Source organism: Chironomus tepperi, unplaced genomic scaffold, assembly GCF_022539635.2.
Source record: "Chironomus tepperi strain 1889 unplaced genomic scaffold, CSIRO-AGI_Ctep_v1 contig_309, whole genome shotgun sequence".
Lineage (NCBI taxonomy): Eukaryota > Metazoa > Arthropoda > Insecta > Diptera > Chironomidae > Chironomus > Chironomus tepperi.
Window position 1 is genome coordinate 806,243 of NW_027226431.1, and position 24,688 is coordinate 830,930.

At 32.0% G+C, this 24,688-nt stretch overlaps 2 protein-coding genes across 3 annotated transcripts; both read left to right on the forward strand.

Annotated features, from left to right (window-relative positions):
- Positions 1–1,055: 1,055 nt before the first annotated feature.
- On the forward strand, positions 1,056–5,353 carry LOC139092627 (gamma-glutamyl hydrolase-like). 2 transcript variants are annotated; one of them, XM_070643104.1, is made up of 5 exons: positions 1,056–1,373; positions 2,690–2,740; positions 3,349–3,685; positions 3,765–4,155; positions 5,096–5,353. In XM_070643104.1, the coding sequence occupies exons 1-5, from the start codon at positions 1,117–1,119 to the stop codon at positions 5,131–5,133; spliced, it is 1,074 nt and encodes a 357-aa protein (XP_070499205.1). In that variant the 5' UTR covers positions 1,056–1,116; the 3' UTR covers positions 5,134–5,353. The 2 variants fall into 2 exon arrangements, with proteins under 2 accessions (XP_070499205.1, XP_070499204.1); XM_070643103.1 differs by having other exon boundaries at positions 5,101–5,353.
- A 15,996-nt stretch (positions 5,354–21,349) lies between these two features.
- LOC139092701 (uncharacterized) lies at positions 21,350–24,001 on the forward strand. The gene is made up of 5 exons (XM_070643219.1): positions 21,350–21,491; positions 21,567–21,827; positions 22,975–23,283; positions 23,349–23,415; positions 23,478–24,001. The coding sequence occupies exons 1-5, from the start codon at positions 21,413–21,415 to the stop codon at positions 23,791–23,793; spliced, it is 1,032 nt and encodes a 343-aa protein (XP_070499320.1). The 5' UTR covers positions 21,350–21,412; the 3' UTR covers positions 23,794–24,001.
- The last annotated feature ends 687 nt before the right edge of the window (positions 24,002–24,688 follow it).

The following is a 24,688-nucleotide window of genomic DNA, read 5'->3' on the forward strand; positions in this document are numbered from 1 at the left end:
ATGTTAACTGTTTTGTTTTTTAGATAATACGCAAATTAGAAACATTTACTTCAGATAATACGAGACTTCATCAGATAACACGTTATGTATTTTAGTCAGATAATACTCAATACTTTTTATCTCTAAAACACGCAACATAATTTATTCACATAATACTCAAGACAATTTTGTTCGTATAACACGCAACATAATTTATTCAGATAATACTCAATACAATTTTGTTCGTATAGCACGCAACATAATTTTTTTGAATCTAATAGATGCAGTCTAGACCAAACAGTGCATTTTTTTTTATCCCGATAACATGCAATTCTCAACCCACAATTCACATCCCTGTCCACCACACCATTAATTGCACAAACAAGTCTCATGTCCAGAAGCCAAAAGAAAAACAAGAAAAAAAATGTCTGGCTGTTTATATGATTTATGAATCACATAGCGGGTAGAAAATTAAGAAGAACTTGAGAAGAGCGATAAAATAAAGGAAAATGGTCATTTAAAAATAGATAAATCAATTTTCAAAATTACATTTTTAAAGACTCGAAATTAATTTTCATCGATTGTTTGCAGCTTTAAATTAATGACTCATGTGGTTTGGGGATAGACATCGATGTCACATGTAATGTCATCAACTTAAAGTTCAGAAACTTCTGTTTCAGCTACCTAACACGAACCAGAGATGCAAAACAGGCGTATGTCATAGGTAAGAACCTTACAATTTCTTGATAATTTGTATGGTTTTGAAAAAACCATGGACATTATTATGGAATTGTACGGTTTTTGCCTGTCTTCTTGGCATCTGCCGTCTGTCTTGCAAAACAGGCAAAAACTATACAATTTCTTTATAATTTGTAAGGTTTTGTAAGAATAAATTTCAAGAATTTGTACGGTTTTTGACACTGGCAGATGCCTGTCTTACAACTCTGTCACAAACATCCCATATCAGCACAAATAACTCTCAATTTGCTCACAAATCATCGATGACGTCATTAGAAGATTCTCCACATCCATTATCAACTGCGTGAAAGCAAAAATTGTCTCAGTCAGTATTTTAAAGCCCTCAAAACAAGCTACATCGTAAAATATTTTATTCCGTTCTCATAAACACGAAAAACGATGTCGAAAACCGTCCCATTTACTTTATTATTATTTTGCATAATAAAATTTCATTTAATCAAGTGCGGTATGATAATCAATAAATCATCTGACATATTTTTAGCACCGACAATTAATGATGAGCCAATTATTGGAGTTTTATCTCAAGAGATGACATTCAACCTTCGTTCAAAATATGCTGATCAATATCACAGTTATATAGCGGCATCATATGTTAAATTTATTGAAGGCGGTGGAGCACGAGTTGTGCCAATTTGGTAAGCCAAAATGTGATGATTTTTATTATTTTGTATTTTTGTGACTCATTCTACATATGAATATTTTTGAGTGTGTGACGGCTGACAAAGTTCTCTTCTTTTTTTGTGTATGTTTTGCGTGAGGTAATAAAAGTACTTTGGGGATGTGTTGTTGTAGAATTTTAGAGTATTTGGGTCAATAGTTGAAATTGAAGTTAGAATTGAACTTGGAGTGTTTTTTAGTAGTTTACAAGCAGTTATTACACTTTAAATATTGATTTTTTGATATGATGAACATCCAGTTGATATGATTTGTTTACGGTGTTACGGAATATAGATTCCTGGTCGTACAGATCTATTGTGATCCATGGCGTCTCTCAAATAACAACTAAAGCTTGCTCTATTGCTAGCTTCCGACTGCCGAAGATGTGAAGATTTATTCATTAAACTTGAAAAAGTGATTTTTTTTAATTAACGGAAATTTAAAATTTGAAAATTTTGAACTTTAAGTTCAAAACCATACAACAATCAGAAAAATTCAAAATTTTAAAAGCGGTTAAAATTTCATGACTTTAAAGAAGCTGTAACTAACTTAATTTCTTTTGCTAAATTAAACATTCTATAAATTAGTTAAAAAGTTAATTAATTAAAACAAAAACCACTGTTTTAAGTTCCAAAAAGCTTTAAAATTGTTCAAAGTAAAAACTTTATAAAATTCGTTAAAAAATAATTTGAAATCAAAACGCTGAATTCAGCTGAAAATTTCAAATTCAAAATTTCTGTTAAAAAATGACAAAATTCTCAAGTTCAGCTGAACTCAGATTTAAAATTCAAATCGTAAATTATCGTTAATAATTAACAAAACTCTAAAAATCAAATTTTCATTAAAAAACATCTCCAATTCCCAAATTTGCCAATAATAAACAGTACATCCAAAAAAAACTAGGTCAAAAATTGACCATTCGGAAAAATAAAGCACTTAAAACACAAATTTATATTCCTAAAAATGGAAATAATTCTTTTCCAACTGGGTTCCTCATCGATTTTTTTCCATCGTTTCTTTTTTCATTACTCAGCCTACAAGCTGATTCATTGAATATATGAGAGGCAAGGAACAAAAAAAAATGTAAAGGCTAATTTCCTAAACACAAAAATTTTTCGTTTTTTTTTTTTTGTTTCTATCCGTCCATCTAAAATCACAGGCATGTATACATACCATGCATATCGCATTTTGCGGACGAGAAAAAAGAACTTTGTCATTCACCCTAGGCGTTGATTAATTATTTCACCACTTTTACTTTCTTCTTTTTTTTAACATTCGGGTATTGTTCTTTTAGGATAGGAAAGGATCGGAGTTATTATGAAGACATAATGTCGAAGCTGAATGGGTAAGAATGTGATTTGGGGTTGAATTGGATGTTACGGATTGTTGGAAATGATTGAATTTGACATCTTAGTTGCTGTCCTGACACAAAATTGTGTCTAAATAGCAGCCAGGCACACTCATCCTCTAATCCAGTGATGGGCAACCTTTTTTAAGGCAACCTTGATGGTTTGTCTAGACCAAAACTGCACATGGTATACGGTTGATGGCAATAAACTAGTGTGCCACGGCACACAGGTTTCCCACAACTGGATTCGAGCATTCGTGAGCAACCTGTGTGCCGCGGTACACTAATGTGTTTTAGAAATATCATGAACCGCATGCCGTGAGCGATTTCAATCGACGCTTACCATTAAGAAGTGCAGTGGCACACAGGCTGACCACCACTGAACTAAACTGAAACAATACACAACATAAGGTTCATGACATTTCCAAGAATTTTTGGAGGAACACGAATGTGCTCACCACAACATAAGGTCCACGAAATGCAAACTAGTGAGCCGCGTCACACATGTTACCCACCACTGCTCTAACTTGACGTAACATCCAATCCAACCCCACCAAAAGAGTCCTTCAATAATTTATTATTTATTTAACTCCCACAAATTGCAGTATTTTATTACCTGGCGGTGCTCTATCGTTCACTGAACCCAATGGATTTGCCGAGGCAGGCAATTACATTTATGAAATAGCCACAAAGATGAATGACAACGGCAATTATTTTCCCTTATGGGGCACATGCCTAGGATTTGAGCTGATTACTTATTTATCAGCAAACCGTACCGAGATTCGCGCTGATTGTTCATCAAGAAGTCAGTCATTACCGTTGAATTTTAAAGATGACTTTAAGTCAAGTCGAATGTTTAAAGACGCACCAGACAGAGTCATTAAAATTCTACGAGACGAGGCTGTAACATCAAATTTTCATACTTATTGTCTCACCGAAAAGGTAAGCAGGCATTTAACATCCATAAAGTGACATAAAACAATTTTTTTCGTCTTCTTTCCATCCACACTGTCAATTCTAGAACTTGACAGATTATCATATTGACTCAATATGGCGTGTAATGTCTGTAAATGATGATTGGAATGGCTTCGAATTTATATCGTCAATCGAACATCGTCAATATCCATTTTATGCTGTACAATTTCATCCTGAAAAGAATATTTACGAATGGGTCCGCAATAAAAATATTTCACATACATCCAATGCCTTAATTGCATCGCAATATTTTGCTGAATTCTTTGTTAATGAGGCACGAAAGAGTGATCATCATTTTATGGACGAAAAGGATGAAGACCAGTACATGATTTATAATTATCAAGCTCAATTTTCTGGTGCTAAAGGGTCAGCTTTCGAACAGACTTATTTGTTCCCGGAGGAGGTTGATTATAGATTTCGAAGGATGAATTTTAATGGTAATTAGTTTGTTGATTAATTAGCTTTTGTTCTTGTGTCTTGTTGCTGTGGGAGATGCTTCTATGAACTTTTTAATGAATGTACAGATTAATTTGGTGGATGATGGCAGGGTTGTCATCCTTTTCAAAGCTGAATTGATCAAAATGAAAAGAATTATTTAAGAGTTGCTGAATTGGCTGAAAAGATGCTGAACAGCTTCAAATTGTACTGAATAGTTCTTAAATAGCATCAAAAAGTTAAATTTAAATTATGCTGAATAAGCTTAATCGAGTTAAATATGCTGAATTGTATTGAATATGCGAAATTGTGCTGATTAAGCAGTTTTGAGCTGAATAAGCTTATTTGTGCTAAATAAGCAGATTTGTGCTGAATAAGATTAATTGTATTAAATAAGCTGGATTCTGCATATAAATTAGCTGAATTGTTTGAACTTTGCTTAACTGAATAGCTTAAAATTTGCGCTGAATAAGTTACAATTGTAAGCTAAACTGTTCTAATTAAGCTGAATCGTTGCTGAACAAGCTGAATTTTCCTAAATTTTCTAATAATTTCCATAACATTAACAACTGTTGACAACAAAATTAGCTCATATATCAGCACAACTTAATAGAAATTCAATCATAGCTATTAAATTCTAAACCTGTGTGGGCTTAAAACAAATGCAAAACCCACACGAGAATTTTGATGTTTATGATCCAAAAAGTAAATTAAAGAACAAAAGCTCGTCTTGCTCTGAATATTTTAATGAGATTAGATGGCAATAATGCTCTGTAATTTCATAAAAAGATGAAGATTATGGAATTTTAAAGATTTTTAAGCACAATTTTGCGAAAATTTTGAAGATAATCTTCCTAAAAGTTACAGACAACAGAAATGTCCAGCAATAAAATTATGTCAATTAAAATATTTTAAATATTAACTTTTTGTCAACTTTTCCAGGACAGACCAAGAAAGTCGACAACATCTCAGAGTTCTAAAAAACTTAGTCATGACTTCCACATGAACAATTTTAAAGAATGAGAAGCTTATCTAATCGGAATGAAAACACAATTACATGACAATTGAAACACTTCGCATGAAGACCTTCAAAGACGCTTATCAGCAAACTCATTGTTGGGTATACAAATAAAGCACTGTTTAGGAATGTTAAATAAAAAAAGTTAAAATGGAAATAAAATAAAAAGTTTTTAAATTAAATTTCTTTTTTCAATTTTAAATGAAAAATTGTCACAGGAAAATGATTTTTCCGATTTTCAAACTTTATAATTGACTTATTCCATCAATGTTCAACTAATTGGATATGTAAGCATGAATGTATACATGAAATTTTGATTCCGCATTCCTTTGAGAATGTCTGCAATAATCTGCTTTTCGTCTATTATAAAAGCAGGAAAAACTTCATGAATGCTAAAAACTTTTCTTGAGACTGTTGCATTAAAAATTTAAAAGTGAGAAAGTTTTGACGGAAGAATCCATCTTTTTTCGCTCAAAAGATTTATGTACGAATTGGATCTCACAGTTCAAACAAGAATCAATAAAGGAAAAATATAAGGGAGAATTAAGTTTTTTGATACAATTTTTCAATCTCTTCTTTATTTTTACTTCTTGTTAGACACAGAGTTGTTGATGTGGGAGGTATTTTGATGAGTCTGACTGGATATTAGCATTGAATTCTGTAAATTTGTATAATTATGAGTTCAGTTACTGGATCTTTAAAATATTGAAAACTACAAAGAGTTACATCTTCAAATGTTGTGAATTCTTTAGTTTAATGTCAATTCTTTCTTTAACAGTGGATCCTGTCATTAATTTCAATGCCTAAAGTTGAATAAATTGATAAAAACACAAATGTCAAATTGCTTTAAATTTTCAAAACCATACAAATGTTCCCGTAATTCTTAACATTTGTATGGTTTTAAATTTGAATTTTAACGATCGATTTCCTTCAATTTTTCAAAACTATGCAAATGTTTCTAGAAAGCAAAGAAAATTCAAAAAATTGAATTTAAAATGACCGTTAAACCAAATTTTGAATTTTAAGTTGATTTCCTCTGAAATTTTAATCATTTATCAACTCTTTACAGTGAATCCTTGCTCCAAATTAGATAAACTTCCATCAGTCCATTAGCAACTCCCACATCACACCTCTGATTCCTTTTCAGGAAAACTACCACGTGCTGTTACTTACAATTCACAAGAAAAAGGAAGAAATATCTCATGATTATGACCCGAGGAGATGAAAAAGTAACACATAAAGAATAAAAATAATGTATTAAACAAATTAAGAGCAAACAAGAGAAAACTGTCTAAACTTGAAAACTTTCAATTTATCATCTTTTTTTTCGTTCTGTCTTGACTCCTGCCTTGCCTTGTTCATTCCATAACATAAAACTTGCCATTGTTATCAGACATTTTTGTCCCACTTCTTATTTCTCACTCTCACCCTGTGTTTTGCTCAGCTTCAAGCAATTATGTGCAAGGAAAGGAGAAAGAAAATTTACAAAAGAAAATTGCAACATTAAGGAAGAACTAAGAAGTGAGAAGAAATGGCAAACTTTACTAATGTTGTATTTGAGTTTAACATCACATGAATTAAAGTTGATGGATAAGATTTGTGGAAAGAAATTTTTCTTTTGCTTATTTGTGGCTAAGAGAAATGGACATACGGAGGAAAATGTATGATACATGAAAGTTCAGGAAGGACTTTTAATGTAATTTATCATCGTCCGAATAAATCATTCAATTCTTTTCTCATTTTTTTTTTCTTTTTTGTCTCGAGCAAATATAAATGTTTATGGCATTTCCTTCCTTTATCATGTATCTTTGGGCACTTCACTTTATTGGATAAAAATGATGTATTGATTCTTTTAAAGTAGTATTAAATTTTTTGGCATGAAATCAAATTTAACGGATTTTTAGAATTTGAATTTTTAACGGAGTTTTTGAAATGTTCATGAAAAAATTCATTGGAAAATTTCTAATTTTTTTAAAATATTTTGATAAATAGAGCAATTAGGAACAAAATTTATCCCTTTAACTATTTAATGTTTTTTAAAATGACATAAACAATGAGACCAAAAGCTAAGAAAATAATTGAAAATTAATAAAATTTTTAAAATTCATCAACACATCATTGACAAAGAATCAGCTCATTTCAAAAAATTACCGTTAAATCTTCATAAATTGCTACAAAAAGTTTGTTTACATTGCAAAAATGCTGAAAATTGTGAATTTAATTAACAAATCCAGTAAGTACACATCAGTAAAATACAAAGCATGAACCATAACTCATTCTTTTGTTGAATTCTTCAGCTATTGTGAGAAAAATCCACATTTCTACTGTATTTAACATTGATCAAGATTGGAGACGTAAAATGAAACTTCCAGTAAATCCAAACAAAGAATCACCATTGACATACCTGCCAGATTTTACTTATATGGACGGCAGACCAACTCCACTAGGGGTAAATAAATACATTTCAATTTTAAAAATAGTGTAAATAAATTTAATTTACAGAAAAATCAGAAGAAAAGATTGATTAAACAACGAGAGCTCTCGACGAAAATTGTTGATGGACTAAATGAAATTAACTTTGCTGTTGAACGTTTCAAACAATTGACCGAAAAATCGGAGCTGGAGAAGAAGAACATTTTAGATAGTAAGCTGAAAATGAAAGGATTCAAAATGTTGAAAAGCTGAAGATCCAGACAACTTTTTTTGCTGCTGTACAAAATTAAAATTAAAAAAAGGCAAACGAATGATGAATCTGATGAATTTCGATTATGCTTGAGTATAATAAAATGCTGAAATGTAATGAAAATGCTTTACATGAAAAGTTCACAAAATAAATGAAAAAAAAAATCTCTGTCTGAAAAGGAACAACCGTATGAGCAGCATAGACAGACATATTCTATAGCCAATCCCTTTTTTCAAACAAAAAATACCTAGAATGTTAAAAAAGGGAATCTTTTATTATGTGTGTAGATGGATTACGTGTTCATATTTTAAAAGGAATCTCATAATCCCATGAATCAATAGATTTTTCAACTTTTCCTCGTTTTTCTTTTGTGCGGTTTTCATGACGAGGGGATTAATGGTCGTATTATATCGTATGGTATAGACTTTAGCTTGAATTTCATTAGTAAACTGGGTTTTGATGGCATTATTGATCATTTCTAAATTTATTGTTTTCTAACGGTTTTTTAATATTTAAATTCAGTATATTAAGTGAAGTTAGTTACAGATTATTTAAATTCAAATTCTAAAAAGCTGTTCATTTTCTAACGTTCTTTTCAAATTTAAATCGAGCTTATTTTGAGTGAAGTTGGCTACAGATAATCGAAATTCAAATTCTAAATTACCGTTAGTATTCAAAATTTTAAAAAACAGTTAAATTTTTTTTCTTTAAAATTTAATTTCACTTAACACGAAGCACTTCCAACTTGTTCAATTCTTTTTCGCAAGAATTTTTTAATCCCTGTAATGCCTGAATGCATAATATTTACTTGAATTTTTTTTTCTGCCTTCATTCCTTTTATTTATTGCTGTTGCTTAGCAAAAAGCTTATAATTTTTTTTTTTCATACTTCTCATTTGATATTATCTGCTATAAGTATTTTTGGTTGGCTTAAAAAAAAAATTCATGAAAAATTTTTGTGCTAATAAAAAAGGAAAGAAAAATTTCATATTTTTAGCAAGTCTTGAGTTTTCACACAATAAAACAATTGCTGATAGCTATCAGAAATTTTCCTCATGCACGGACGAAGAATTGCTATCAGGTTGTATTAAGGCATTGAGTGAAAAGAAATACAAGAAAATTTTGTATTTTTTACGCAAATAAAACATGCAAAAGCCATAAAAACGATGGAAGGCACTAATTTGTTTAAAAAAGGAAGGAACAACAACGAAAATGTTGAAGGTAAAAGATGTAATAAAAAATAAAGTCTTTTTTCGCTCTCTTTTGATTTTTATTTAGTTCTAGATGATCGATAATCCATGGCAAAATTTTATGTCGACTACATTACATGCACGCAGATATCTTATTGCTGGAAATTGAAAGAGGAAAATACTTGAATCTCGATAAAAAGGAGGTAAATTTGCAACAGTAACAGGCATGTTTTTGTGGTTGGATTCAGAATTCGATGCTTTGGAACGCTTTAAATAGTTTAAAAGTAGTTTTGACTGATTTAACGGAAAATACAATTTCAAATGTTATTAGCCAAGACACAAAATTTTGAAATCTAACGATAATTCTTTATGCAAATATACATTTTTAGAATCTAACTGAAACTTGAAATTTGAAAATTTCTTAACCGAGACACATTTTAGGGAAATTTAACAGAAATTATCCATTTCAAATATTAGCCAAGATACATTTTTGAAATTGAACGAAAATGTCTAATTCAAATTTAGTCATGACACATTTTAGGATTTAACGGAAACTTAAAATTTGAATTTTTATTAGCCAAGACACATCAATTTGAAATTCAACGGAAATTTTTACTACAAATTTAGGAAGTTTTGAATTTTAACGAAAATTGTTAATTTAGATTTTAGCAAAGACACAATTTTTAAGAAATAATTTTTAAATATTTTAAATTTTAACGTTTTTTTTTTGAATTTCCTGAATACTCAAATTCAACATTTAAATGAATTTCATATCTAATTCAAATTTTCATCACAATTTATTGAATCAAAACCTCAAAAAATCAAGACCATCACAAGAAACAAACCCAATAACTCAAAATAAGTTCCATACCACAGTAAACATTTCAAACTGCCATAACAAGAAACTTTTTCTTCAAGGAAAGTCAAATTTATTCTCATTTTTTTCCTCATTTCTTCCATCAAATCATGTGATGTATGCAAAAATGGATAGTAAAAATGCCTTTACCTCATTCCGCTTACTCTTCAGTATTCAATTCATGAAATCAATATATGAGAGTCTTCAAAGATCCGATTTTTTTTTATCAATATTCATAAATAAGAAGAAAATATAGCAAGAATATGTATACATCGCTTCCCCAATCACTCGATATATATAAAAAAAATTTCTTTTCCTTTAAGTCTGCCATTTTCAAGCATCAGCAGAAAAAAATGATATTATCAGGGACTTCCTGTTCCATCATGATATCAATCTTCTACATTTATCTCAGTCTTGGCAGCCTTTCAAACCTCTGAAGTTATTTTTTTTACTTTCCTACCTTTTTGAGTAGTTGTGGAAGGCATGGCAGACTTCTTATCCCTCTCATTCAATACAGAACAAATTTTCTTTCCATTCTATTAAATTCAAAAGTCAGAAACTACCTTAAATATCGGCACTAGATAGAGTTCTATTCATCTATTCACATATTATGCTTATGGGGGAGTGTTTGGAAGTGATGGGTGTCAATAAATTTGATTTTTTGGACTGTTTGGTTAATTTTGGAATTGAATTTTGAAGGAAAGCTTGAAATTGTAAAGGAGTTAAGTTCTGGAGTTTTGAACCTTGAATTGTTGTTTATTTTATGAATATTCAATTCTCAACAGCAGCATGAAAGCTCCAGAACTCGAACAAGTTCTTTGTAGATATCAATGTTTCATTCGGTTAATCTTGTTGGTCTTGTTCCAATTTTTCGTGCTATACTTCGAGTTCCTTATTCGTTCCTTAATCCAACTTTGTCCAGAGTTCAGATTTTGTCCTAATCCCGGGCAACTTTCACTAGCTAGGCTAGGAGTGTGAATTTGGGTGTTCAGATTCTTACAAATCCTTAATCTCAACGTTGTCCATCGAACTCCTATTAGCACCTCAACGTCGTCATTGAGCCCTAATTCATTGTCCTGGTCGTATATTTCTGAAAAGAACAAAATTTGAAATGACAGGATTCGAACCCTTCAGAGTTTCCACACTGAATTTGAACCAAGAACCTTACTGATTGCTCCACAAAGGCACTTACTGCTTTTTTATGGAACAAATATGGGTTTGTTTTATGTCTGGAAAGGTCATTCAGCTTCAAAACATCTTCATACCCAAAGCTAACAGATTTTGATCAGTCAACAGTATGCCTATTTATAAACTGACTTTTGCATGGAACAGGCTTCAATTAGTTGACCATATGAACTTTAAGAATTGTGTACCTTTCCATGAAGCAGTTAAAAACTTGACATTTCATAGTAAAGTACACAAATGTCATATAAAACTATAATGGCTTATATCCAAATATATGTTCAACTAATCGCTGCTTCTCCACTCAACATACATAAATCAATCCAACACAGACATCATTATTGAATCCGTCCATAAGTAGCATTCTAAAGTCAATATCCATTGAATATTTCATCGGCTAAGAGTTCCTAATAATAAGTTCTTTTTTTATGTAATGTAAAGGATATAGTTAAGGTTTTAAATCCCCTCCTTTTTGCGTTCGCAATCATAATATTATGTAAATTTTTCATTCATACTCAATGGTTGGGAAAAAAGAAGGAATATATTTCCATTAAAGTCAATATCAAGAGCTTCACATAATAATTTAAATGCTCATTTTACTGTAAGTCGATCTTTTTTGGTTTGGAAATAAACAGAAATAAGAAAGGAAGGAAAGGAAAGTTTTAAATTAAAGCAGCCACACAGTGTAGTAAATAGTGGGTAGGTGGAGGCAAAAACCATAGTTTTTCCTTGTGCTGCCTCAACGATATATTTCTATCTGCCTTTTTTTTTTATTTATAGAGCGAATAGGAACGACTTTTACTGTAATAGAAAAAAAAGAAGTCTATTTAATTATGTAATAAAGTTTTATGATAGTTATTTATGCGGATTACATGACAGCATTTCTTTTAAATGTTCCATATAGTCTTGACTTTCAGTTTTTGATTAATAAGGGAAAATCTCTTTGTGACTTAAGTAGATCTAAAAACTTTTGGTTAAGTTTCCAGTAAGATCCAGTTCACTTCCAGCTAGAAAGAACCAAGAATCCAGTAAGATCCAGCCTTTACTTTTCTCAGTCTTTCCAGGATTACTTATCTCCAACTGGAAAAAAAACCAAGATCCAGTAAGATCCGATGCAAGGTCACTTCTGTAATTATTAAAGACTCTCTAAGAGCTCAACTCCTAAATTTACCAAGTCATCCGAGGAAGTAAGTAACCTAGTTAAATATAGGAATCACTTTAGAAACATTTACAAACGCACGTGCGATAGGTCACTTCCAGACCTGAAGGAAAAAACCAAGATCCAGTAATGATTTTGATCCAGGTCATGTTGTTCTTCTGAAAGTCAGACCTCAGGACAAGTCCAAGATCCAGTAAGCTCCAGGTCACTTCCAGACCTAAAAACGCATCAGATCCTAGTAAGAAATCTCCAGGTCACTTCCAGAGCCTGTAAAAATCCCAAGATCCGTATAAAAATCCAAGCTGTTTGTTGAATTATTAAGAGCTGTTTAATGCTTGTCTTCATCATTTTAATGGATTTTCATAATTCAAATCCTCAATTTAACGGTCAAAAAAATTCAAACATTCATTTCAGTAAACAACTTGTAAAAACATCGACAAACATTGAAAAACACTGTAAAACAATGAAAAAACGTGTTGTTGTTTTTGTTGTTGTTTATTATATGAAAATGAAAAACCCTATGTTAATTATAGTATTTATGCGTTGATTTGAAACTTCGTAAATGACCAGGGTTCCTTAATTGCTCCTCACTTGTTCAATAACGATATTCCGTTATAAAAATGGAACTGATGTTGTATGCTGATGATACAGCTTTAACTGTTGAAACCATTTGAGCTCTCTACAATGTCTAGCTTTTCAAAAGTATTTTGAGGATTGGAAGCTTTCTGACGATTCTAAAACTGAATTTGCAATTTTCACCAAATCCACCAAAATGATCAAGAAAATGCACGATGACAAATTAACTTTGGTAATTTGACGTTCGAATGGAAAAAGTCAGTTAAATAAGTGACTCTTATACCAAACTATTATTTGAATATAAAATTTCAAAAATGCGCTATAGCTTACTTAAAGAAAGTCTATTTAATTATGTAATAAAGTTTTATGATAGTTATTTATGCGGATTACATGACAGCATTTCTTTTAAATGTTCCATATAGTCTTGACTTTCGTTCCTTTTTGCTCTCTCTCTCTTTTTGTGTAAGTATAAGCTAAGAAGAAAAGGGAAAATCTCTTTGTGAGCTGTAAGTATGGGAATCTTAATTAGAGATTTATAGCATCTTTTGGTTAGGTTTTGAGTTATTGATGAGTGCAGATTGTCTGGAATGAACTATTGCTCGGTTTATGTTAAATTTAATTAGAATTTCTTGAATTTTGCCTGAACAATTTACTATGTTGATCAATCTTTTCTTCATAAATAACGATTTAAAAATATTTGAATTTTAACGGTTAAAAACAATTTGAAAAATTGTATCATCTCGGAAATTTTGAATTTTGACCGTTAAATATTTTAAAAATCTCTGAAAATCCTTAATTATTTTAAATAATGATTCTTATTCAAATTTGATGCTTTCCTTTTCAGAGCCATTCACATAACTTCATTAATTTGCATTAAAAGACAGAAAATCCCCGAGATCGAATCCAAACCCAAGAATCAATTGAAATTTGTATGAAATGTTATACTTCACAAGTGTCAGCAGCAGAAAATGCTGGTTAAACTTCAATCGATTTTTAGTGAATCAGAGCCAACTCACGAGGGCAGCCAAAGAGTTCTTGGAAAAAGGCTGTTGATAGAGACATTGTAGCACTTGGTATTGGCAATTGGGAAAAGGCAGGCAGCGATAGAGCCAGTCTTAGACGCCAACAGAAAAGCCATAGATCACAACAGTTCTGTAGGATTTTAGTATTGGCAGTTGGGAAAAGTCAGACAGAGCAAAGTAAGCAAAAGTAAGTAAGGAGCAAACTCAAGTCGACTAAAACTAGTAAATCCATTCATGCACCTTAATTCACAGATATTCCTCATTTCCCCAACATTTTCCAACTTGAAGTTATTTTCTTGCTAGTTTTGTACTGTCGTGTTGTATATCGTGTCCACCCATCCATAGATAATTGAATTTTAATCCTCATTTTCCCTTATTTCCTAGTCTTTTATTCTTCTCCTTACTTTCAAGTATTTACAAGTGATAAACAAGTTCTTATTTTTCATAAAAATAGACTTTTGTGTTATGGAACAAAATTGTACTCATTCCGTCCAATCTCATTTTCTGTAGATCTATCTCACTTACTTCCTCTCATAATGCAGTCATTGGCATTCTGGTTTTTATTGTCTGACTGAATGACAAAAAAAAAAGTTTTTTCTCGTCTCAATCAAATTCAATTGAAATGAAATCGAGAATAGTCATGACTATGTGCTGCATGTGAGTACAGAATAAAAATGGTTCGATGAAAAAAAAATGAAAATTAAACTTTATTCATCTCCAATTTTTATTATTTCCATTTAAGCAACATATGGTTGGAATATATTGGATGTCTGTTTTCAGCATACCACACAAATCAATTAAGTCCTGAAGACATTTGATAATATCTCCATGATGTGTATGGGGAGAAAAAAAAATCCATAAATAGACATAAAAAAGTTGAAGCATGTTGAAGTCTCATAAATGTTGTCAGAAGGGAATTTTAATTAACTTTATGGAATTATTATGTTGAGTCGAGGCTTTTTTTCGATATTATGGATCTTAAATTGGGTTATGTGGTATGTTATAGCTCCGTTGGGTTGAATGTGTTGATCATATCCATTTTGCTAATAAGATAGTTGATGTCCCTAATAGGAAAAGCGACTGCTTTTAGGTACCGTAGTGGTCTTTGTGTACCATGAAAGCATACTCTATGCCTGTTAGGGTGTACTAGCTCTAGAGTGACTTAGTATGATTCAGAGCTTGATGTCGACTCGGACTTTGTATGGAAAAGTTGACTGCATTCAGAATTGGAGACAACTGCGAGCTCTGGTATGGTCTGACTTCAAGTATTCCTAGCAGGTAAATAGCAAGCTCTTAAGAAGGGAACAAACTGAGAGCAAGCACGCTAATAGATTGCTTTTGAGACCATGATTTTGCCTGTTAAAGCATGGTGCTGAATCTTGACCTACTATGCACTTTTTTACTTCCTTCCTTAGCTGGGGCGCACGAGGGCACATTGCCGCGCGCAGGGAATGTCTAAAGACAGCATTATGCTTCGAAACATTTTGCCAGTTGGGGATTTTAAGGACTCTAGCGTTCTTTTCATCACATCCAATCCAAGAATTCTTCGGTCTTCCTCGCGATCTCTTGTCATCCATAAATTCTGCATTAGTTAGCCTACTGTGTTGCATAAAGCTCTAGCAGTCTTCAAATCGTCCCAACAACAATATTCTACCTCTGTTGTCTCAAAACAGTTGTTAACGAACCAAACTTGACTAAGTACTGACTAAATCCTGTCAATTCTATTTACTCAATTCCCTATTCCAACGACTTGCCAACGACAATGTAAAATAACTTGAAGAATTTTCATATTTCCTCTCATTCACTTTATTATTAAAAAGAACATGAGACGTCACATGATGACGAGTAGAGAGACATAAAATGTGAATCTGACATCAAGAATTTTTAATTTATATTTAATGAAAAAATAGAAAAGAAAATGAAGAGTAAAAAGTTTATGAAATTCATATTAAGACAGTAATATTATAATAGTGATGTAACAGATGTAAGAATAATTTCATGGTAAAATAAAAGTTTCTATTTAAATATTCCATAACTTAACGTACTTACCATCCATGCTTCTAATTTCAGCAAGAAACTTACTCAACGCAGCACAAGTTTTCATGTTTTTTAGAGCGCGTCAAAACTTAATTTTTGCTTTCTTTTATCCTCTCGTTTATGCTTTTTAGATGGAGATGAGACATTTTACCAAATTGAAGTGTTCTGTTAGTTCCCATCCCTCCGTCATGTATGTACAATTTTATATGTTGTGAACGAACATTTTTGAAAGACATTTCTTGTTGGAGCATTTCAATCTCAATCTAAAGTTTTCACGAAATTTAGTGAAAAACTTTATCTACGATTTTTTTTTCTCCTCTAAAATGATCCTTGTGGGGATTTTTGGATGGATTCTTGTTAAATGTTGAGATATTTGTATAATGTTCTAGTCGAACAGAGCTGATTGTCAAATTTTTGATTGATTATTCTTCCAGAAAAGACAATATTGAAGAAAATTCAAAATTTCTGCAAAAAAGACTAAGTTTAGGTAAATCTTTAATCATAAATCAAAGAATACTTACGAAGATGTCTTGTTATGAGGAATTTGTCTTGATTAATGATGATTTAACTAAGTTTTGATGAATTTTACTAAATTTTTCCAAAATTTTAGAATCAAAGGGTTTAAAACTAAGAATTTTTTGTCTGTTAAGGGGATACAATTACGAATTTGCTTCAGTTTGAATTTGAATTTTAGAAACCGTTACAATTTTTATTGCAATTTATATGGAAATTCAGATAAATTCCAGAGTAATTTAGTTTTAACAGCTTAAAGCAGTGCTTAACGACACATCATATGGACGCAAAACAGAGGCTGCTTTCATTTTAACGAGCCCTAAAAGTTGTGTGCTGAAGCCATCTTCATTTGTGTCTCTCGGGATTGGAACTAAAATACTCTATTAAAGTGCATAAAATCCCTCTAAAGTTCTCCACAAGGACACAACGAGAAACAGAAAAAGTTCAGGACATAAAACAGCCCGAAGAAAATTCAATTTCGGTTGCATTCCATTTACTGATGACAAATGATGAAGTTCACCAAGAATTTAGTTGGATAAGTGCAGACAACCGAGTTTAAAATCCATTAAAATTATTTCTACTTTTTCCCTTCCATTCCCATAATATTTCTTGAAAAAAAGAAGTAAAGTTTGCATCATCATCATCAACATTTTGATTCCCTTTTTTCAATATTTCTTTTAAAGTTGAATCCAGTTAAGGACGGAAGCGATGGAGAAAAATTTTCTGGTTGAATGAGGAAAGAAATCATCGTTAAAGAACAAACCGGCAAACAGCCATTATGTTGAGTGCACTTAGGAAAGAAGTTTATATCTTGATTGTATATGTGTGCCTCCTTACTTCAAAACAAATGGATGAAGCGAACAAACTTTAGCTTAAGTGGTCGATTAAACCAAAAGCACGGCAACAAAAAAAAATAAAGGAATTGAAAAGTTTTCCACTTTAATGCATTGATTCGAAAATATTGCTCGGTGCAACAGTTTGAAAATGGAATTGAATTATATTTTTTTTTGTGAATGGAAATTTTTTTCCAATTTTAATTGCTATTTGCTCTTTTCAGGAGAGATGAGAATGCTTCAAAACTCTATTGTTGTTTAATAATAATTGAAATTGAATTGAGTGGAGTAAATAAAATTGTTAGGCACGAGCGGAACTTTCAATTATTATTGTAGATATGTCTCAATTGGGGGATTGTTGTTGTTTAAATTTGATGCAGATACTGAGTTTTGTAATTTTATAATCTAAATTGAACACAAATTCAATTTTCATGACTAAATAAGTTTTTTCATGACTTAGAAGTCTTTCAGTCATTTGTCAATGTTATATTGTGGTTTCAGAGTCTTGAAAATTGTCGAAAATTTCTAGTTCTTCAAAGTAGTTTCAGATTTTGTCTTAAAACTACTAGATTTTTGACTAATTTTTATGAAAATTCCATAGAATCTGTTATAACGTTCATTTGAGATTTGAATAATATTTATTGTACTTAGTTGAAAACCCCTTTTTCATATAAAATGTTCAGTTTGTTTTTAAACTCTGAAGAATAAACATTATTGTGAAATTATCAACTAATCTAGAAGTTCAGGACATTACACGATCATAGAGAGGAACAAAGTTGATCAATAGGAACTAATAATCATATTCCAAAAGCCAACATACAGAAAACTCGATTCTAAACAACCAAATAATGGAAACAATTCAAATTTATTACAATTACCATTTCCTTACCATACATCAAGTCAAATAATCCTCAAGTTCACATTACATCATTTAACATGTAAATATTTGTACATTCTCAAGTTGACATCAGTGGATGCACAATTATTTTTATTGCCCTAAAAACAAGCACTTAACTCATCTTCCACCAGCAAAAAAAAACAGTGATTCATGAATTAAGCATACAGAACAGAACGATCAGCACATGACTGTGTACTCATCCAACATGCAAATTACACAAGATTGTCAAGTGACATATCATTGAGTGTAATCTTGAGTGGAAGTAAGCATCAGATGCAGCAATAAAAAATAAAAATTTGTTCCTTTTAATATTCGCATTATTGCACATAAATGCTCTTCATAACACATAATCACATGCCATTGAAGAGCTAGTGCGGGAATAAAAGAAGAATAACAAAATGACAGAGTGGAAAGAAAGGAAAGGAATGGCATGCAAAAAAAAACCGAGAGTGAAACTTGTTGCTTCACATCGGGATAGAATATTGAGAATGTGTAGAATTGAGGTGAATGAAAAAATAATCGAAAACAAATTTGCAGCTGCTGCTTGAATATTTTTTAGTGACTTTTGGGTTAGGGAAATGATGATATTGTCAGCTATTTGGCTGATTGTCTGGATATATACATATCAATTGCTTCAGTTTAAGCGTACTGTTATACAATCATATTATTGGAACTGGCATTAAAGCTAAGTTTTGTATGAAGTCGACTCGACTCCATGTAAAATTGGAGTCGACTTCGAGCTCTTTCTTAAGGTGCTGAACCCTTGTGACACAGGATTCATTTGCAAGTCACATGGAGTTCGTAGTTCATTTGAATTCCGTATGGGTTTCTCTTCTTAGCTGCTTGACGAGCGACCAAAAATCTCGTTTTGATCAGTTACTTCTAATGCTATAGCTACTCGCGACGTAAAATTATGTACGTGATGTCGTTCTTAGGACAGACTAGAAGATGATAAAGGTCATTTGAAGAAGGACAGTAAAGGAAAGGCTCGAAGACATTTAAGTCAAAGGAAGCTATCATTTTTCAAATTCCATCAGCAACTGCTTTCAAATATTTTCTAACCGTTAAATTTTAATCGGTTTTAACTTCAATTTTAAAAATATTTGGTAAATTCAAATGTTCTTTTACCGTTAAATTTCAAATATTGCATGTATTGCTTCCATGATAATTTCAAATGTTGTTTTGTCGTTAATTTCAAAAATTGTATGTTCGATAATTTCAAATAGTTTTTGACCGTTTATTTCAAGTAATTGCTAAATCCCTTTCTTTTAAAATTGCGCTTTTGCCAATTAAATCCAACTAAATCTCAAAAAGCTGCTTTTACCAGCTCATCTAAACCGAGCCAAAAAAAAGGAACAGAATTGCTGAAAAGGAAATTGCATAATTTAGTGAAGGTTTGGGAATATTTTTTTCCTGTTCTTAGTCACATTATATAGCACTGCGGTTAAATCAGATCGAGGCAACTAATTTGCATTGATTTCAGATTTGATTTTCTTTTCTCTTTTCGCAGATTGTTGGAATTCTTTTTTTTTCACAGCTTTGCTTTACCTTCTCCATCCCCTTCCTGAACAAGATGAAAAAAAAAAAAAATAAGAAATCATTCGAAGGAAAATTGCTTTTGCAGACAGTGAATGAGAAATGTAAAGAAAATCTAATTTCATTCCATCCAAGCACATCGTCTTCGATTCGGAAAAGGTGAAGTAAACTGTGATGTAAATAAAATTGAGGAAATTATTTGTGGATATAAAAAAAAGGGATGAAGAGGAAATATTTTATTGAGCAGTGTGGTCGTAAAAATAAGATATGCTGAAAAAAAAAATTCCGTAGTTCCTTCTTATCACTGATTTCGAACTAAATGGTCGTGTAAATAAAAAAAAATGTTTTGTCAGCAGTTCAGTGTGTCAAGGCTTCACGAGCAGCGTGCTGTTTATAATGTTTTGTGTGTCTAGGACAAGTTCACATGCAATTTTCACCTCATTTTAAGCAGAATTTTTTCAATGCTGTTCTTCATGTATTTTATGGTATTTATAATTCTGATTGTAAGTGGAATCATACAATGAAATGGCATCAGTAGATCAAGGACAGTGGATTCGTTTTCTACCCCTAGCATGCAAAGAACATGCTATCAAGAGAAGAAGAGTCAATTCTTATTTAGTAAACCTTAAGAGACAATCAATATGCTTTCATGCTAAAGTAAGACCACTTCGGTATCTTATCGCGGGTTCTATGTCTGTTAGGGAAAGTGATTTTCAAATGAAACAGGTGTGATTAGTCGATCTAATAGAACATACTGGAATAAGTGGATCAAATAATAAACCTTACATTCTATGGCAAGTTCCAAAAATCAAGTTTATAGCTACACATACGGTCGACTAATCGCTGTTCCACTCGGGGTATCTAATGATTTTTATGTGATAGTTTTCATTAAAGTATATGTATGAGACCGTAATTCTAAATGGACTTCACTTTCAAGGCAATCTACAGCATGCTGCCAAAATTACGACTTTGCCTTCGAAATTGCTTCTTTGTCAGCTATTTGGAAGCTTGGTGTTCCTTAAGTTACACTCTTTGCATAAGATGATTTCGAAAATGGTCGGTTGCAAACTTTACCATCATTAGTCTGATTGTGGAGTTGCCACTTTTCAGACGAGGTATTTTAGATAGTCTTTTACTTTATCTTTTAACGTACTTATCCCGACACATAGCTCGGATTTGTTGATTTGAGGTGTATTTAGCGGAATCAGGAAATATCACGAGAAGGTATACACTTGCCATTTGATCTCACTGTTCCCAATCTAACTGTTTGGTGTTCTCTAGGGCCTAATACTTTTCATTCATACAATATTCAATCATCCTTATGCATGGCAATGCCTTCAATTCTTAGATTAAGCTAATTAAATTCTGATCACATTCAGAACATTTCTAACCTAATAGTGAACATTCTTCCATGCCATGCTTAACGTATCCAATTTCTAATATCTTTATCAAAAAGAAAATCAATGCAATCACGGATAATATGAGCAATTCACAAAACATACGTGATATGAAAAGAAACATAACTTAATTATCTTGTCGTTCTTATCAGTAATGTCATGAAAAATGTTCACCTAATTGACACGTTCGATATGATTTGTAAACTACTCGAAAAAAAAAGAAGTACCGAATTTCAATGTTAAAATTATCTGCTAAGTATAAATTCGTGCATCAGGAATCGATAATTGTTCATTAATATTTTAGCCTTTAAGTGTAATAGAATTTTTGGTGTTGTGACTTTATAAAAAATTATTAAAAAAATGAGAAAATTGAATTTAATTTTATCCATTGTGGGATTTTTCAATTTGTATTCCTGTCAACAAATTCGTCCACTTCCGAGTAAGCCTGAAACAAAAAACAAAAAAATTTGTGAAAATTGAAAATCCAAAAGTGAATTAATTCGTGTATTTTTAGATCCATTAATCAACATACAGTGCGGTCAAAATAGTTTTATACGTCATGTCAATTTAGTTCCAACCACACGTCCAAATCAGCAAGTTCCAACAACATGCACATATAAAATTCATGCAATAAGCGGATTCATTTGTCAAATGAGATTTGAATTAACAGAATTTTCATTACTTGCACCTCAAATTTCACCATTTCCACGATGTGTCGATGAGTCCATGACTGTTGGCAACGTTACACTTTGTGGTGTCAATCATGGTCAACACTGTATGTAGTGGTTTATGATATTTGATATTCATTTATTGCCCATCGGGTATGAGTGATTTTTTTTTTATTGAATGTGATGCAGTATGTCTGGTTTTTATACATAGAAGTTGATGATTTTTTAACCATAAAAAAATTGTGAATGAATTTTCAATTAATTTTCATATTTGAGGTTATGTATTGGTCATTCAGATTAGGTTTTTATTATAATTGTCGGTGAACTACAGGGTGGGAAGGGTGTTAAGGGTTACTGAATATCAGATAACAAGTCTTTAAGCCAGTGATTGGCAAGCTTTGTGACGCAGCACATTACAAATGATTTTGGAAATGCCATGAACCGTATGTCATGTGACTCTATTGAGGCCTACCATCAAAGTGTTGCCCATCGCTGATCGAAGCCAATGAAGGGCAACATGTGTGACGCGATACATTAGAGTGTCGTCCAAAAATTTTGGAATTGATTGCCACCAAATGTGCCGAGACACTAAAGGTTGTCCACAAGTGCTCTAAGCTAATCATGTAAATTGTAAATGGTATATCCAAAGGATGTTAACATTGGATTTTTGGGAGTTTGGATGCAATGTTTATTACTCATTCCCATGTCAATATGATTAATAATGTCAACAGAAATTGATTTACACATATGAATGGTATAGTTTGAATTGCCTACAAAGCATCCAGCGTAGAAAGCGTCTATAATCCAATTATAGGTCAACTTGATACTGGCTTTACGCTGGATTTGATTTAATCTGTTCTGATAGATGACTTACGCTGGTCTGAGATAGGATTTTCAGGCGGTTATAGACTTTCCAATTACCAAATTCCAAGTGTGAACTAGGACAATATACATTTTTTAATAATTAGGTTGACCAATTTTTAGAGGGTATAAAAGTTATGTGGTTTGAATATTAAGCTATTGAGTTTACTTAAAATGTGAATGACTACTCTACAATGTCTAATGGTTTATGCCATTCAAAACTCACAGAAATATTCGATTTATATAAAAGCATCTAGTATTATAAGAACTAGACAGGTTCGATTCCCAAAATTTTCATTAGAAAAATGCTACACCATCCACAAAAATATCATTTTTTTAAAACTTTTTTTTGTCCAAATCCTCAACATATTAATCATCTAATCCCATTCCCAGTCTACGTTCCAATCAACCCCCTCAAAGGCGAAAGATTCCTCGAAATGACAATCACAACCCAACCTCAAGGAAGCTTCAATCCACGTTCAACATGGAAAATTTCAGTTCATCAATTAGAATGTCCATTAGGTCAATCGAGGACAGTAAAAAGTGTAAATGAAATTTCAACATCTGAGAACGATTCAATTTTACCAATTCGACAACCTCGTTTTGGATTGTTTAGTGATTGGGTTGCACCACAGGGATGCTTACAATATTTTCCACATCCAAATGGAACTGTCGAGAGCTTCAATTTGAATAACGGAGTTGGTGAGTTTGGAGATCCATTTGATGCTGAATTCAATCAGCACATCATTGACTTTTTATTTTTTAAGGACCATACATAGCTGATATGCATTATGCAATCTGTTTCCGTCGAACACGTGCAAATACAGCAGTAAGGTGAGAATTAAGTGGCTGAAAAAGCAGTTCAGACATGCTCAACATTCCAAATTTTATTTCAGATTCATTCCAATGATTTTCCGTATGGGATATGCAGCAGTAAGTGGAAATAATACCGGATATGATGAGGCATGCTTCTCAACAACACCAACACCTGGCCGTCCAGAAGACTACATCTTCATACCAAATGCATTTGCCGATGCTTCAGACACTCAGCCACCATTCCGTGCCACACGATTTTGTGCCGAAAGTGTTCTTTCACATCTGATCACAAGTTCACCTCTTGGTCCATTTATGATTTATTTCAATTCCGATACACTCTATGAAGGACCAACGAAAGAGGAAATTGGATTTAGATTTGACTACGAAATTGTTTAACAAAAAAGCTATGTCCAGACAATTTTTATTACAAAACATTATTGTTGTAGATGCATATATGCATATTGGGGTATATACTATTGTTAGTCAGTTCACATTTGGGATTTGGAATATTCTCATAGCTAGTTTTTTTTATATATATCTGCGAAAATTGAGATACTGAAATAAAAAAGGAAATCCAATAAAATTTCTATTTTTTGAAATCGAATTAGAATGGCTTTTACTGCTGCAGAATTCCATCCACAGTCACTAAAATCGGGAAAGAACTATAAAACAAACGACGAGATGACTATTTAATAGTTTTTGTCAGTTGCTTTTTGCATGAATCAATTCATTTCCCAAACTAGATGCAGTGCTAATAAAAGTCAATGAAATAAAAAAAAAAGATCAATTTTTGGTGTAGGAGGGCAAATTGAAATCAGTCATCTGTTCCTAATTATGATAGAAAAATAAGCATTTTATGATTGGATATGTAACGCGAAAAGGATATACTGCGGGATTTATGATGGATTTTTAAAATAGAGAGGGGTGTAGAGTAGTTTGATGATGTATTGTTGGGACATCATTTGTGTAACAGGCAAAGAGCACTCTGCATACTTGGTTGGAATCTGCAATGGAAAAGACGTCCAGATGATGCTCCAAGAGTAACATGGCGTAGGACGGTACTGAAGGAATTGCCAGTTAGATGTCAAAACTGTGAATTTGTACAAGCTTTATGACACAGCCAGCAATAGAGGCAAAAGAAAAGCATTTTGTAGCAACCTAGGCTCCAAGTCGGACAATGGTTTCAATAAGTAAGTAAGTTTCGGATACCTAGAACTGTCCTAAATTAAGACAAAGAGTAAAATATATTTGGAACCAAGCAGTATTCGATTTGCGATATCTTTCAAGCTGC

Excerpts from the sequence above, each read along its gene's own strand:
- LOC139092701 (XM_070643219.1), top strand. The coding sequence starts at position 21,413 with ATGAGAAAATTGAATTTAATTTTATCCATTGTGGGATTTTTCAATTTG. Across the intron at positions 21,828-22,974 it reads TGTCAATCATGGTCAACACT|TCTACGTTCCAATCAACCCC; the intron begins GTATGTAGTGGT and ends TCCCATTCCCAG. Across the intron at positions 23,284-23,348 it reads CAATTTGAATAACGGAGTTG|GACCATACATAGCTGATATG; the intron begins GTGAGTTTGGAG and ends TTATTTTTTAAG.
- LOC139092627 (XM_070643103.1), top strand. The coding sequence starts at position 1,117 with ATGTCGAAAACCGTCCCATTTACTTTATTATTATTTTGCATAATAAAA. Across the intron at positions 1,374-2,689 it reads GCACGAGTTGTGCCAATTTG|GATAGGAAAGGATCGGAGTT; the intron begins GTAAGCCAAAAT and ends TTGTTCTTTTAG. Across the intron at positions 3,686-3,764 it reads CTTATTGTCTCACCGAAAAG|AACTTGACAGATTATCATAT; the intron begins GTAAGCAGGCAT and ends TGTCAATTCTAG.